This window comes from Culex pipiens, chromosome 2, assembly GCF_016801865.2.
Source record: "Culex pipiens pallens isolate TS chromosome 2, TS_CPP_V2, whole genome shotgun sequence".
Classification (NCBI taxonomy): domain Eukaryota; kingdom Metazoa; phylum Arthropoda; class Insecta; order Diptera; family Culicidae; genus Culex; species Culex pipiens.
Window position 1 is genome coordinate 14849437 of NC_068938.1, and position 14489 is coordinate 14863925.

General features: G+C 39.8%; 2 protein-coding genes across 4 annotated transcripts in view; one reads left to right on the forward strand and one right to left on the reverse strand.

Moving 5' to 3' along the window:
* Nucleotides 1-14489, forward strand: part of LOC120420517 (transient receptor potential-gamma protein) — a 236388-nt gene that overhangs the window by 108230 nt on the left and 113669 nt on the right. The gene's annotated exons all lie outside the window — the stretch shown is intronic.
* LOC120420519 (myoglobin-like) lies at nt 8213-8842 on the reverse strand. The gene is made up of 2 exons (XM_039583584.2): nt 8683-8842; nt 8213-8619 (listed from the first exon to the last, which is right to left on the reverse strand). Exons 1-2 carry the CDS (start codon nt 8784-8786, stop codon nt 8259-8261), a joined length of 465 nt encoding a protein of 154 aa, XP_039439518.1. The 5' UTR covers nt 8787-8842; the 3' UTR covers nt 8213-8258.

A 14489-nucleotide genomic window follows, 5' to 3' on the forward strand; every position in this document is an offset into this window, starting at 1 on the left:
AAAACCGTCCGTCATACGAAAATCCTAAACAAACCATGCTAATTAATTCGTTTCTGTACCAAAAAAACACTACATTGTAAATGTTACTGGAATCGGAGAGACAGCCAAAAAAGGCAAAGATTTCAATCAGATGTTAATAAGAGCGACTTTCCATAGTTGCAACAACATTGTCCGGAAAAGGAAATGGATTAAGTTTTGGGTTACAGCTTCCGAAAATAACTCTACGCAAATTTGCCTCGGCAAGATTTTATCTTATTTTTGCTGCCTACCACATTTGCATACAATAATGAAAAGTGTAATTCATCCCTCAATTCATTACTGTGGCAGGAAAATTGCGAAAATTTAGAGCACTTGTTTGGTCTGAAGGTCCGTTGAAGGTTCATTGTGATCTGATTTCGAAAAGACGACGAAGACAGAACGAACTCGGATAAACAAGATATCAATCGTCATTGTTTATCTTAATTTACGTATTTACGAGAGACGGAGAGTAAACGAGAGATGAATGGTGGAAAACGTAAACTTTGCTCGCCTCATCTTACTGGATTTACCTCGTTTTTGCGTGTTGGGATGTTTATTGTTTAATGGAAACCCTTCTGACAGCATTCGGGAAGGGGAGAGGTTTAAGATAAACTTTTGGCGAATCTATTAGCGCAATTTGATTTGGCAGATATGAATTGGGAGCTGTTTAACAACTGTCCATTTGTCGGAGGCTTTGAACGTGAGCACGTGCTCAATGATTAAACAAAAATTGGTTTATTAAATTTTGGCAGAATGAATGCTAGAAACAAAGTTGCAGCCAATTAAATTCAATTAGCGTAATTGACATCGATTCTTCACCCTCGAAGACCAATATCGGATTACTTCGAACAAAACGTCACCGCAAGTTGCAGTCCACCACGTGGGTAGGTGGGTGTGCTAATTGCCCCCCACCAGGAGTAGTCACACTCATCATCCTCGGGAGTCACTCCTCGAGCGATTTGATAAACGATTACAAACGCGCTATCACCAATTAGTGAAAATTAAACCGCATATAAAAATAAATTACTCGCCAAGTCGTCACCCTGGGTGGGAGGGGAAAGGGGGCCGCCACGACACTTGACTTGACAACAGGACAATTGATGATGATGAACGATTTCTGGTCTGGGCCAAAAGGGAGTTGGGTTGGGCCACCACTTGAGCTGCCTTAGGGGGGACCTACCTGTTTCATTTAATCGTCTACTTTGTAATTTTGTGATCAAATTATTGTTTTGAAAGAACTTTTGAACCACTTTCAAGTAATACACAACTTAATTGAAGTTTTATTTTAAAAAAATCACAAATTTCCCCTATTTTGTGTAAATTGGCCGTGGGAGATGAATAAATATTGTTCCTCGCGCGGATCGTGTTTCGCCGATGGGCACGTGGAGCAGTCGAAGAATCGTATAATTACGATAAACTGGATCTTGGGACGGCCGTTGATGACGAACGGTGGACCGTAAGTCACTAATGACGATGTCACGGTTCTATTTATCTTAGCGGATCCGATTTCCCGAAGGGGGACAAGAAAATGATGAACTTTACTTGGAATCGAATGTTAATTGGTTTGGTTAATCGAGTTGAATGATTCACGTTATAAATTTATGAATATTTACGGGGATTCTATCAGATTATATCACATTTTAATAACTTCGTAAAAGTTTTCTTCAATAAAATAAAATTGGCCAGAGGCACATCGTAAAAAGCTTCTAAATCAATGAAAACAACCTTAAGAGGATAACGAACGAGTTGATTACGATGCGATGGTCAGATTGTAAACTTTCCCAAAGGAAGAGGGGGAACATTCTTTTGTTTTTCAACAGATAAATCCTTCCCAGCATCCCCCCCCCCTACGCGCAGTACAAAAGTTCAGTGTTTGTGTGGCATCATACTTGGTCGAATAGTTTGACCACCATAATTTCCAACAGGGAAAAGGTATTTGCCCTGCTACTCGCCGAGCTTGTTGATAAGACCGCTTGCCTCAAGTCACGTTCTTTTGTCGAGAGAGAAGCAAAAAAAAGACGAGCTGGGATGGTCAACCGATAAAAGTTTCTCCAACCACCGGTCGTTCGTGGCGATGAGGTTTTTTACAATCCGATGGTAACAGGAGGAAGCAAAAAGTTGGCAGTTTGCCGATTCCGGAGACTCCAGGACAACTCTTTGACACGTTTTGTGGGAATAAAAAAAGAAACTATATGTTCTGACCTGCCTCAGATTTCTCACCGAGAAGAGCTGTGAAAGGGAAAACTTTGCCGTAACGGAAAAATAACAGCACTTTTTCCTTCAACCTGTATGGGATACACACGTGGATGCTGCTGAGTTGGCATGCGGAATCGAGCTGAGGGATGAAAAGGAAAAACCTTAAAGTTTTAAAAAGTGGGACAATTGTGCCGGTAGACATGTTTGAAGGATGATTTTTCCAACCTTGTTTTCCAATAAATCGTATTTTTTTGAAAAAAAAAAATGGCAGCACTGCTTTTTTTGCAAATGCTACAATATTGTTGAAAAGTTATGTAAATAGTATTTGAGAAAAATATTGATACGTTGTGTCGTTTTCAATATAATTCCCCCTTTAGTTTGATTCGAGCTCAAAATCCCCCGTTTTACTTGTGAGCTAAATTCGGGATCGACTTATATGACCCTTGGACCCCCTATCAAGATTTTAAATCGATTAGGAATTCTATTTTCAAGATAAATCGTTTGAATTCTCACACGATTTTTCTTACATCAGTTTTAAATGTAAAATCTAATTTGCAATCGAAAAATACGAGAAGAAAAAGTCAAAATTAAGTACGGCGTTTTTGAGATATAGCCATTTAAAATTTGACTTCAACTTGAAACAAATCAGTTTTTTCTGTTTAAAATTAATATCTATGAGTTCATGTCACATTTTTTTTTAATTTTGAAATCAGGACAAACACCTTAGTGCACATCAACGAAGGAATTTGTTGTCTTCTTATTCCAAAATTGTCAAACTTACGGACCCAATCCTGCAACAACATGATTGTAAAAATAGTAAAGCTTTGTTGTAAATTACATTGTGGATAGTACAATAGGGGATGAATAAAAAATATTTCGATAGTACCCGTAGTTTTGAAGATACTAAAATGTATGTAACAAAAATCTGGGTGCAAATGCTCTGGTTGATGTGCACCGTTAAGGTTACACAGCAACCAAGGAAGTTGCTGTCTTCTTATTCTAAAATTGTTGAACCCAATCCTGAAATAATTTGATTATAAAAATTGACAAATTTAGTTGTAAATCTTTATGGAAATAATAGCTTAGGGGATGAATAAAAATTTATATCGATAGTTCCCGTAGTTTTGAAGATACTAAAATATCTGTAACAAAAATCTGGGTGCAAAAGCTATGGTTGATGTGCACCGTTAAAAGGCATAATACTAAATTTAAATTTAGAAATGGATACTTTTGAACATTTTTTTCAAAACCTTAAAAATAGTGTTTTAGTTAAAATTAAACTGTAGGTGGCTATATCTTGAAAACGGCGTAATTTATGAAAAATCTGTAAAATACATTTATTTTTAATGGTAAATTGTGAATAGTAATTTTCGCGCCTGCTCACGATTCCGAGCTCCATTTTTCGATATCTCGTGACGGATGGTGATGGTTTGCAAATTTGGTGTCAAACGGACTTTTACACAGTAAAACAAAAATCATAGGAATATAACATCTGGTACACCCAAACGGCGGTCGCATGATTGTGATGCATGGCGGCATGAAAGTATATCAGAATCTGCATGAAAACTGTCCTCGTGCATTTTTTGCTATATAGGGGTATGACATTTTTGCCCGTTACCGACAATTATCGACATTACCGACGGCTTTTTGGTTGTATTTCACAAAAAAACCCTTTACAGAACGAGGATTGAACCACCAACTTTTTGGTTATTGATCCGGCACGTTACCACCGCGCCATGGACGCTTGATGAAATGTGAGTGAAAGAGCACCAAGATAGTCTTCTCTTTGGAGTGTTGCTTGGAGACGGGCCAGCATTATATGTGTTGGTGAGAACTGCAGATCGCTGAAATGTTTATACGCGGGCATAAATGATCTACGGGCTTGCTGCAAAAAATGTTATAAAATGTGACGTTTTCTGCAGCAAATCCACTGTTGCAGATTTTGAGATATATTATTCCTTTGGGTGTAAGGGGTACATCTTTTATGTCAGAATAAATATGCAATTTCACCTCTGAAAATGTGTAATTTTACCACTTTTCTGGTGTAATGTCACTTTTTCATTCTTAATTGAGGTAAAATTACTTCACAAAAGAGATAATATTCATCCTTCGAAATTTACACATTTTTTACTGTTGATGATTTTACGGCTTACTCAGAATTCCGAAAATACGTATTTTCATCAAAAAAAATAAAAAAATAGTTTTAAAAATATTGCCAATTTTCGTACTTGTAATTTCATGGGAAATTTAATGTACTTTTCGAATCTGCAATAACCCAGAAGGGTCATTTTTTCGAACAAAACTTTTCATAGTTAAATTCCGTGTTTTTTGTAACTTTACAGAGCTATTTTTAAGAGTGTTACATTAGAGGTTAACCATGGAGAGTAGTCACGATTTTTTGACACAAAAGTTACTTTTTGCGTTTTTTTTTGTTTCGTCGTTTGTTTTTGTCGCGGGTGACCTTAAATGGCCATGAAAAACCATGACAAAGTTAACTGAAATACACTTATTTAAGCAAAACAATGCAAATGGGCCAATGGATTTGTAAACAACACAGTAACTAAAATCATGGTAATATTACTTCTGAGAAGAAGTACATCTTTCATGTCAGGAAAAAATGTGTAATTTTACCTCATAACATTTGTAACTTTTTGGTGTAATTCAGTCAAAATTAAGGTAAAATTTCATCTTAAGGGGTTGCATACATGTAGAAAATCACAAAATTTTATATTACAGAATATTTGTTAAATCAACGCAAAAGATGATTATTGATCACTCCTGAAAGTTTCATGATGATATTTCATGATCAAACTGAGTAAGAGACGATTTAGGCTCATTTTGCCATGCGCAAAGCGGGCTGTCAAACTTTGTTGGCGTTTTTCTCTAAACCCTGAGTTGATTTACGGGTGCCACGATATCTCGAGATTGGATGGACCAAATTGGCTGAAATTTGAGGTAAAGACTCTCAAGATGTATCCCGTGCGCATGACGAAGCCCAATTTTTAAAATTTGCTTTTTTTTAAAAATACGAAAATCAAAAACTAACGATTTTTTTAATATGAAGAACACAAACATATTTTTATTTTTTTTTAAATTAAACTTTTTTTAAATCGTGCTGTGTCATACACACGTAATTGGTTTAACGAGTCTCCACCAAAATTTTGAGCAGATTTGGTCAAGACAGTGTTGAGATATCGTGGCACCCGTTTTTTGAAACTGCTAACTTGAAATTGCTATATCTCGGCAATGATGCAACCAAATATCTTCAAATTTGTTTTGTTAGTAGGTGAAAATGTATATTTTAATGCCCTGAAAAAAGAATTTAAAAAAGTTGAAGTGTGTGCTCATAAAACCTCTGACTTTTTTGCCGATTGCCGATATTCAACCTTTCAAAATTACACCTTCAAAACTTTCACATTTTTCACTGTGAAGCAGTCTATCCTGTTCATGCCAGTGGATGTTTACACTTCTTTAAACTGCTTTTAATAACTCTTCATCAACACATCAACACACTTGAACAAAGCCATTAAACAGTTTGTTCAGTTCAATGCTTTATTTTTCAGTTTAGGGGCCACCAAACAAACCACGTTGACACTTGATGTCCCCTTAAGCGTGTATGTCTTTTCAGTTCAACACTGCTCACCATGAAGGTAGCTTCTGTTCTTACTTTGCTGGTAGTCACCATTTTCGCGCGAGAAACCTCAATATCATACAGTGTTTCATTGATCCGACATTTGGCTGATCAACAGCATGGAATATTTGACTGTTGGTTGTACCGAATCCCAGAGACAGCTGCAGAGAGGGATTCTACACTTGAAGGTTTACTTTCGTCCTCGAAACTAACTAGCATTCCCAAGCGTTTGATGTCGTTTGCAACGAGTGTGATTGATCGTCAACCGAAGTTGTTATTAATTTTCGGCGGTACATTCGATGCGGATTTGATGAGTTTACTAAACTTTGTGTTGAAATCAGACTTTGATTCATCGCTGAAGATCATTGTGTACCATCAACTATCGTCAAAGGGATTTTTTAACTTGGTTTTAAATCAAATTCATCTGATCTTCAGAACAGCAGATTTGTTCAATGTGATTTTTATTCGAACGGATCAATTCGAAGTACTCACTACGCATCAGGGAACACTCAAATCGCGAAGTACAAGTAACTTTACAGACATTTTCTTCGATCGAACCGCAGATTTGAATGGACTTTCCGTGAAGATTTCCGTTACAGTCTCCACCAGTGAAGCAGTATTTTCCACCGATTACGGAGATGGTCGTCTCATCGAGTGGATCTGCAACACGTTGCGACACCTGAACGGAACCTGCGACCCATACCAGGTGAAGTGTGAGGGGACGGATTTGGAGCAATGCTATCACGTAGCACGCTGGTACAACGCATCTCGACTGTATGACGTCACGCTGGATACGCTCGTATATACGGAATATTTGAGCAATTTTTTGTACTCGACAATACCGGATAAGCTACAGGTAGCCGCTCCTCGAGGTCGACGGTTGACAGCCTACGAGTTGTTTGCTATTCCATTCCGGAGGGAGCTGTGGATCGCGTTGACGATCTCCATCGTGCTTAGTTACCTGCTAATGTGGATTCGTCCCAACCTGTTCCAGAATGATCCAGTTCTTATGTCGATTTGCGGTTTCGAACGCCATGATCTGAACCAAGTTTCTCGACTGGAGAAAATCACCATGATCTCGCTAATCATCGTTACTTTCGTTCTCCTCAGTGCTTACGAAGCCAAACTCGTCGCGTTTATGTCCAGCTTTCCTTACGCAGCAAGCCCACGATCGTTTGAAGATCTGCTGCAATCTGGCATTACAGTTCCTGTGCATGAGCGCGATTCGTTTGGTGTTGGTAACGATAGTCGATTCGCGCAGGTATTCAAGTACAGTTCGGCCACTTCGGTGACCTATGACTCAACCCAGCGGAACGTTGGCCTTCTGGGAACATCGCAAGCCCTTCGGATGGCGATCAAGTATACCGTCAACTATGATGCTTACTTGCAGCGGAGTAAGTTTGTGATTTTGGACCGCTTTACGGTGGGACTGCTGGTGCCGGCGTACTTTGTGGGTCGTAGGAACTTCTTGAAGGGGAGGTATCACCAGTCGGAGATGGCATTCATGGAGGCCGGATTGATGGACTTTTGGACGAGACGAAACGCGAGACGGTTCTTCGGAACCGAGTTTGCTGATCATATTGAGACTGCTAATGGTGAAGCAGAAGGAAACGTTCTCGGATTGAAAGAACTTGGACCAGTCTGTTTTGGGCTAATTGGTGGATGCAGTTTGTCGTTTGTTGTATTTGTGTTTGAGTTATGCTATTTTAGATGTAAATGTTGTGTTTGCGTAAAATGTTGAATTTTTAATCAAGTTGTATTTACTATTATCTACAGCTGACTATATTAAACAAAAATAAAATGTACCTATTTTTAGTCAAAAATATCCGTTAGAAACCAGTTCAGTCACAGAGAATCATCTCAGTCAATTAGATCTCTTTTATCCACTCAATTCAATCTCAGTTAAAATACTCCTATATTAAGTCATCATCCGAAAGCCAAACAACCTTCGACAGTGACACCGTTTTCCACTTTTCTCTGGTCATTTTCCGTCCATTTGCCACCATCTTCAGTGTCGTGGGGCCTTCTCTCCTCCCCCAACTTGATTGATTAACGCTAATTTAGTGTAACGGAGGAAATCGACTGCCAAAATCCAGCAGCAGCGAGATAGCTCAAATCCCCTGTGGAGTCGTCGTTATTGTTTCTCACTTTTCCGGCGTAAAAGTAATTCGATCAGACAGGCAACCCCCTGGCGGGGGGAGGAGAGATCACAAATTATGAAGCGCTCACAGACAGTAGGCGGTGTGGAGATATTCTGTTGTTGTCATTGTTACCGCTTAAGACATTTTAATATTTTTTGGAACTGAAAAAACGATTTTTTCAGTTTAATTGTATAATATTTTGAAAGAGCAATTTAAAAGCCAAACATTTGAAGTTTTACTGTATTTATTAACTTTTCAACAACAAAACAAATCTAAGTAAACTGCGCCGCCTCGAACGCCTCGGCAATCTGCTCAATCAGCCGGTTGAACGCCGTCGGCAGACTGCTGGCCGACTGCCGGCCCAGCACCTGGGCAAAGTACATCAGCATGACCTCGCCGAACATTTTCACGTCCTGGCTGGTGACGCGCCGCGTTTTGTGGTTCTTGACCAGCTTCGCCAGCGTACACTCGAACATTTTGGGCGTCTTGAGGCCGTACTCGATGAGTGCACCCAGGGCCATGATCAGGTTCAGCGAGTGCGCCTGCAGGGCACGGTTCTCGGACAGGCTGGTGTTGTTGGGGTCGGCACTGAAGTCAAAGTACGGGATGAAGTGGGGGTGCTCGCGGAAGATGCTGGGGGGACGAGGTTGAGACGGTTAGGGGTGGGCGACTTTGAGAGCTGGGTTGAGCACTTACAGCAGCATGATGTTCCGGCCGTGCAGATCCAGGTCCTGTTTGATGAGGCCCCAGGCTGAGAGAAGAGTTATCTTTTGCTTTCCTGTCAATCCGGTTTCGTCCATTTTGTTGTTGCAACAGCCTTCTTTGATAACGTTTTGTCATTATCAGCAAGAAAATTTTTCTTGACCACATAATAAAGACACTCTCCAACAAACACCCGTGTTGCTAGTCCACAGCCGATCACCATCACGACACAAATTGGTCCCAACCCACTCCAGCAAACGATCATTAAACACTCCCTTCTTCCTGGAGAAAACCCCGTCCAGCGTGATGAATGAGAACGAAATGTGAAGCGCGGTCCCGTCAAGATCCGCCGTTTGATCGAAGAACAGATCCACGAAATCGGCTTCACCGTGCCACCCGTGAAACTCGTCCCGATAGTGGAGGCAGTAATTCACCTAAAGCTGGTCCGTCCGAATGTAAACCACGTTGAACAGCTTTGCCTTAACAAATACTGAGTTGATTCGAGCGAGCTCTACTCTGCTGGAACATTGATGAAACAGGATGATCTTCACGGATTCTTTAATGTCTTGCATCTCTGGTAGAAATCAACCACTTAGGGATATCATACAATTCTTCCGATTAAAAGTAGCTCTTCCATAAGCTCGTATTGTTCTGGGTCATTGCTTTGTTGCAGGAACCAAACGTCAACTATTCCCGAGCCTTGATCGGAGAGGTATTTTATCAGCGATGCACTGTAGGACGTTGGGGATTTCTGTGCGGAAAAGGTTGCAGCTATGAGGCAGAGGACAACCTTCCATACAACGGCTATTGTGTTGTGTAACCCTATACAAAACACTATGTAGAGGTTCAGACCTACCTGATGTTGTGCATCTAAAGTGCTAGAGTAGTATATAATTTTAGAGTTGATAAAAGCTTTTTCGACACTATCAGTGTAGATGACTTTTAAAAGCTCACTATCATACTTTACACACGATACGCTACCAACATGGCCTTAGAATTAACAGTTTTTCTCGGTCTAATACTAGTGACGTGTTCCACCCAAGAATCCCTCACCACCTACAGTGCATCCCTGATCCGGTACCTCGTCGATCAAAACTCAGGAATATTCGACTGCTGGTTCTTGCAGCTGTCTGGCGACCCGGAACAACACGAGCTCATGGAAAAGCTTCTACTATCGACGGAATTGTCCGACATCCCGAAGAGATTGATTTCTTCTCGGGAAGCAAGCCGGATCATCGGACGCCAACCAAAAATGCTGCTGATTTATGGAGACTGCCTCAACGTGCTTTTTTTGAGAAAAATGTTCGCCTGCGTGTTCTACCCGGACTTTGAGCAATCGTTGAAGGTCATCGTGTTTCATCAATGTACCATTGGGAAGGTGCTCACTCGATTCAACCTCGTGTTTGCTACGGCAAAGCTGTTCAACGTGGTTTATATCTGGACGGATCATTTTGAGATCAATTTCTCCCTCCACTATCATGAAGAATTTCACGGGTGGCACAGCCAAGTTAATTTTGATAGTCTTTTCGTCGATCAAACGGCGGATCTCAACGGAAACGTGGTGCACATCTCTTTCACAACTCTTTCGCTGGACTCGGCACTCTCGTCTAGGAAGGGTGTTTTCCATGGTCGCTTGCTGGAGTGGATTCTCGGAACCATCGATCACGTAAATGGATCGTGTGAGTTGCACAGGATAGTATGCATTGATGAGTACGACCAAGACTGTTCTAGAAGACAGCACATGATGGACGATACGACTCCGTTCGATTTCTCACTGGAAATGGTGACAAATTCGCTAGTTGAAGAACAGTTTTTGGATTCTGCCATTCCGGATCTGTTTCTGGTGGCCGCTCCCAGAGGACGACAACTGCTGGTTTATGAACTATTTTTCATCTCATTTCAACTTCCAGTGTGGATATTGCTGGTCGTATTCACGTTAGCTGGCTGTGTGCTGATGATTATTTTCCCAAAGCAGTTCCAGAACGATCTAATTCTACTGCCATTATGTGGCTTTGAGCGTCAAACCTTGAATCAAGTTTCTCGATTAGAAAAGTTTATCATATTGCCTACGATCATCACGACCTTCATTCTAACCAGTGCGTACGAGTCCAAGATAATCGCATTCATGACTAGTTTCCCAACTGTTTCTAGTCCACGCAACTTTGACGATCTACTCCAAGCTGGGATCACTATTCAGGTTGACGTAAACAATTCGTACGGTGTAGCAGGTGATCCTCGCTTTGGCCAAGTGTTCAAGTATGCACCGTTTGCTACCAAAAAAGTCGATCTTACCAACAAACGCCTAGGATACAGTGGAGTATCCGGGGAGATCCAGTACCTTGTGAACCATCCAAAGGCCCTGGAAACTAGTACGATGCACAGCCAACTGGTCATTTTGGATCAATTTTCGTTGGGTATCTTTATCCCGTTTTACTTTGTAGGTCGACGCAATCCACTCAGAGAGCGATTTCGCCAAACTGAACAGATATTCTTCGAGGCAGGGCTGCTGGACTTTTGGACGCTCAATTTTTTGCACAATTCCTTCGGTATTGATCATTTCATACGTGTATCAACAACTGAGGTCTCATCTGTGAACATCCTGGGAATTGATAAGCTTGGACCGGTTTGTATCATGTTCATAATTGGTTGTGGACTGGCAACACTGGTGTTTGTTTCGGAGTGTTCCTGCTTTAAGGCTAAGAAAAAATGGCGACCTTGGTTGATGTCGATGTTTACTCAATTGATTATGGTTAAAGTTAGAGCCAAGAAACTTTTATTGAATTTGTTACATAAAAAATACTCACCTGCTTGAATTTTAATGTTGCACACATTTTAGATGGATTCAGAGTCAGAGCCAGAGTCAGAATCAGAGTTGAAATTGTTTGATTTTAAATTAAAATTTTTAATAAACGTTTTCTTGAATCGATCATTTAACCGGGGTCTGACTGGCATTTGTAAGACGCAATAAAACGTCCCTATTTGAAACTAATCGGCGCAATTCCCACCACGAAACTCAAATGAAACGTGCACCATCCGGAATCCCCCTTCATAAATCAAGCGGAATTACCTATTTATAACAACTAAACGGTTGCTCGTCGGAGAGCGAACTAGAGCTTCACCGTGTTTCATCTACAGTCCACGCTGGAATGCACCAAGTGAAAATTCAATTATTCCACCTAGGGGTACTACTGTACCTGCTCTCCCCTAAACAGCATCCGCCCGTTCTTTGTTAGGGTGATGTTTTAAAATAGTAGTTTATGCAACAAGTTGCAAAAAGAGGTTTTTTTCAGCACGAGTCGTACATTTATCCAACGTGGTTCACCGAGTTGGATAAATACGACGAGTGCTGAAAAAATCAAGTTTTGCAACGAGTTCCATACAACATTTTTTGCAATTTCGAAAAACACCCATTGAGTGAAATTTTAAGTCGAATTTTCATGTATTTTGTCAATAAATCGTTTAAATCAAAAAAATGTTGAAAAGTGTTAATTTTCGAAACAAGTGCTGAAAAGTTCAACTTTTCAGCACCCATTTCAGTGCTGAAAAGTAGAACTTTTCAGCATTTATTTTGAAAAGTGTTGCTATTCGATTCTGTTATTTTTGGTACAGAAAAGTAGGCTATTTCGTCGTTCAAGAATGACAGGAAAAGTAAGTAGTTTCACGACGGAATTGCAAAATAGTAGTTTATGCAACAAGTTGCAAAAAGAAGATTTTTTCAGCACGAGTTGTACATTTATCCAACGAGGTTTACCGAGTTGGATAAATACGACGAGTGCTGAAAAAATCAAGTTTTGCAACGAGTTGCTTACAACATTTTTTGCAATTCCGAAAAACGCTTATTTAAAAGAATTTTATGTCAAACATTCATGTGTTTGGTAAATTCATCGTTCAAAACAAAACAATATTGAAAAATGTTACTTTTCGATACTAGTGTTGAAAAGTTCAACTTTTCAGCATCCATTTCAGTGCTGAAAAGTAGAACTTTTCAGCACTGTTATTGAAAGGTATTAATTTTCCATTCTGTTATTTTTGGTAGGGAAAAGTAGGCCGTTTCGTTTCTCCAGAAGGGCAGGAAAAGTTGACAGTTTCACAGTGGAATTGCAAAAAGATATTTTTGCAATTCCCCTGTGAAACTGTCAACTTTTCCTGTACTTCTGAAGACATGAAACGGCCTACTTTTTCCTACCAAAAATAACAGAATCGAATAGCAACACTTTTCAAAATAAATGCTGAAAAGTCCTACTTTTCAGCACTGAAATGAGTGCTGAAAAGTTGAACTTTTCAGCACTTGTTTCGAAAAGTAAAACTTTTCAACATTTTTTTTATTCAAACTATTTATTGGAAAAATACATGAAAATTTGACTTAAAATTTCACTCAATGGGTGTTTTTCGGAATTGCAAAAAATGTTGTATGGAACTCGTTGCAAAACTTGATTTTTTCAACACTCGTCGTATTTATCCAACTCGGTGAACCTCGTTGGATAAATGTACGACTCGTGCTGAAAAAATCCTTTTTTTGCAACTTGTTGCATAAACTACTATTAAACAAATTGTTCGAGTTTGGAATTAAATTTGCTTAAAAATTTGCTTTAAAAATCTCTAATAAAAATCTTATTTTTTCCAAAGAAATAATCCAGACCACCCTACCACTTGTGATGCTTCTGCTGTGGCCGGGTGAAATTTAATCTAACTCAGACCGCTTCATTTTGGCGTGGCCTGGTGTAGCCGTTGCAAATGCTTCAAAAACCAGCCGTAGCAAGTTATTTCGGGTCATAAATTCAACGAGCTGAACCGCTTCTTCCTAACACCTCCCTCTGGGACTCTGGAACTGACGTTGCACGTAGAGATCAACAGTTTGGTAAATTTATCAAAATGTAGAGCGTTAATAAATCTTGTCAGATTTTTGATTTTTTTTTACAAGAAAAATCTAATTTTGACCATCAATTTTCTTAATTTTCCCAGTGTTCGAAAAAAGAAACTTCTCATTTTTACTACACTTTTCCCCAGAACTAGGTTTCGCTTAGCCAATTCATCAGGTGAAATTAAAATTAATTTCCTAAATTCAAAACGAGAACATCATTTGCACCTAAAGCTCGTGTAGTATTTCCCGGGCATTGGCCAACCCCTGAAGCCGGTGTTTTGCACTTAATTCTACCCCGGAGAGAACTAAACACATCAGTTTGGCCACGTGGCTGTGGCCACAGGTTTTCAAAGAAAAGGAAACATTTCGAACTATTCATGTGAAAAGTGTTTTTTTTTCGAACAATTTCACTCTTTTGGCAAGCCTCTTATCTGATATTGGTTTTCACACAGAGTACTACTTCTGGCTTATGGTTATTATGGTTTGTTTGTTGTGTTTTAGAATTTAAGAAGAATTAAGAATTTTTTTGTTGAGTAATTTTTGGAGAGTTTTTTAGATGCAATTTATAATATTTTTTTTTCAATTTGTCCTCCCCACTAAATTCAGTTTTGAACTTCTTGAAGAAGGTAATCACTCCTTCAATCTTGTCCCGAACCCATCGCCTTGACAGTTTCTCAAAGCGTCCAAATTGTTTCTCTTCGTTGTAAAAGACAATTAATTTCTCTCCGTCCCACGCGTCTGCTCGCTCTCGTCAAACCCTTGGCTCCAACTTGGCGCTGTCTGAATAATGAAATATCAACACAATTCCCCATTAGCGTGCAAATGAGGATCCCCAGCCCAAGTGGTTCTCGTTCCGTCTGAGCTCGAGGCGTAACCACCACCGGAACGGCGGAGAGAGGATTCAATGGAGGCTTTATTTATATTTGAAGCGTTTTCCCCC

Excerpts from the sequence above, each read along its gene's own strand:
- LOC120420519 (XM_039583584.2), bottom strand. The coding sequence starts at position 8,786 with ATGGACGAAACCGGATTGACAGGAAAGCAAAAGATAACTCTTCTCTCA. Across the intron at positions 8,620-8,682 it reads GGCCGGAACATCATGCTGCT|CATCTTCCGCGAGCACCCCC; the intron begins GTAAGTGCTCAA and ends TCGTCCCCCCAG.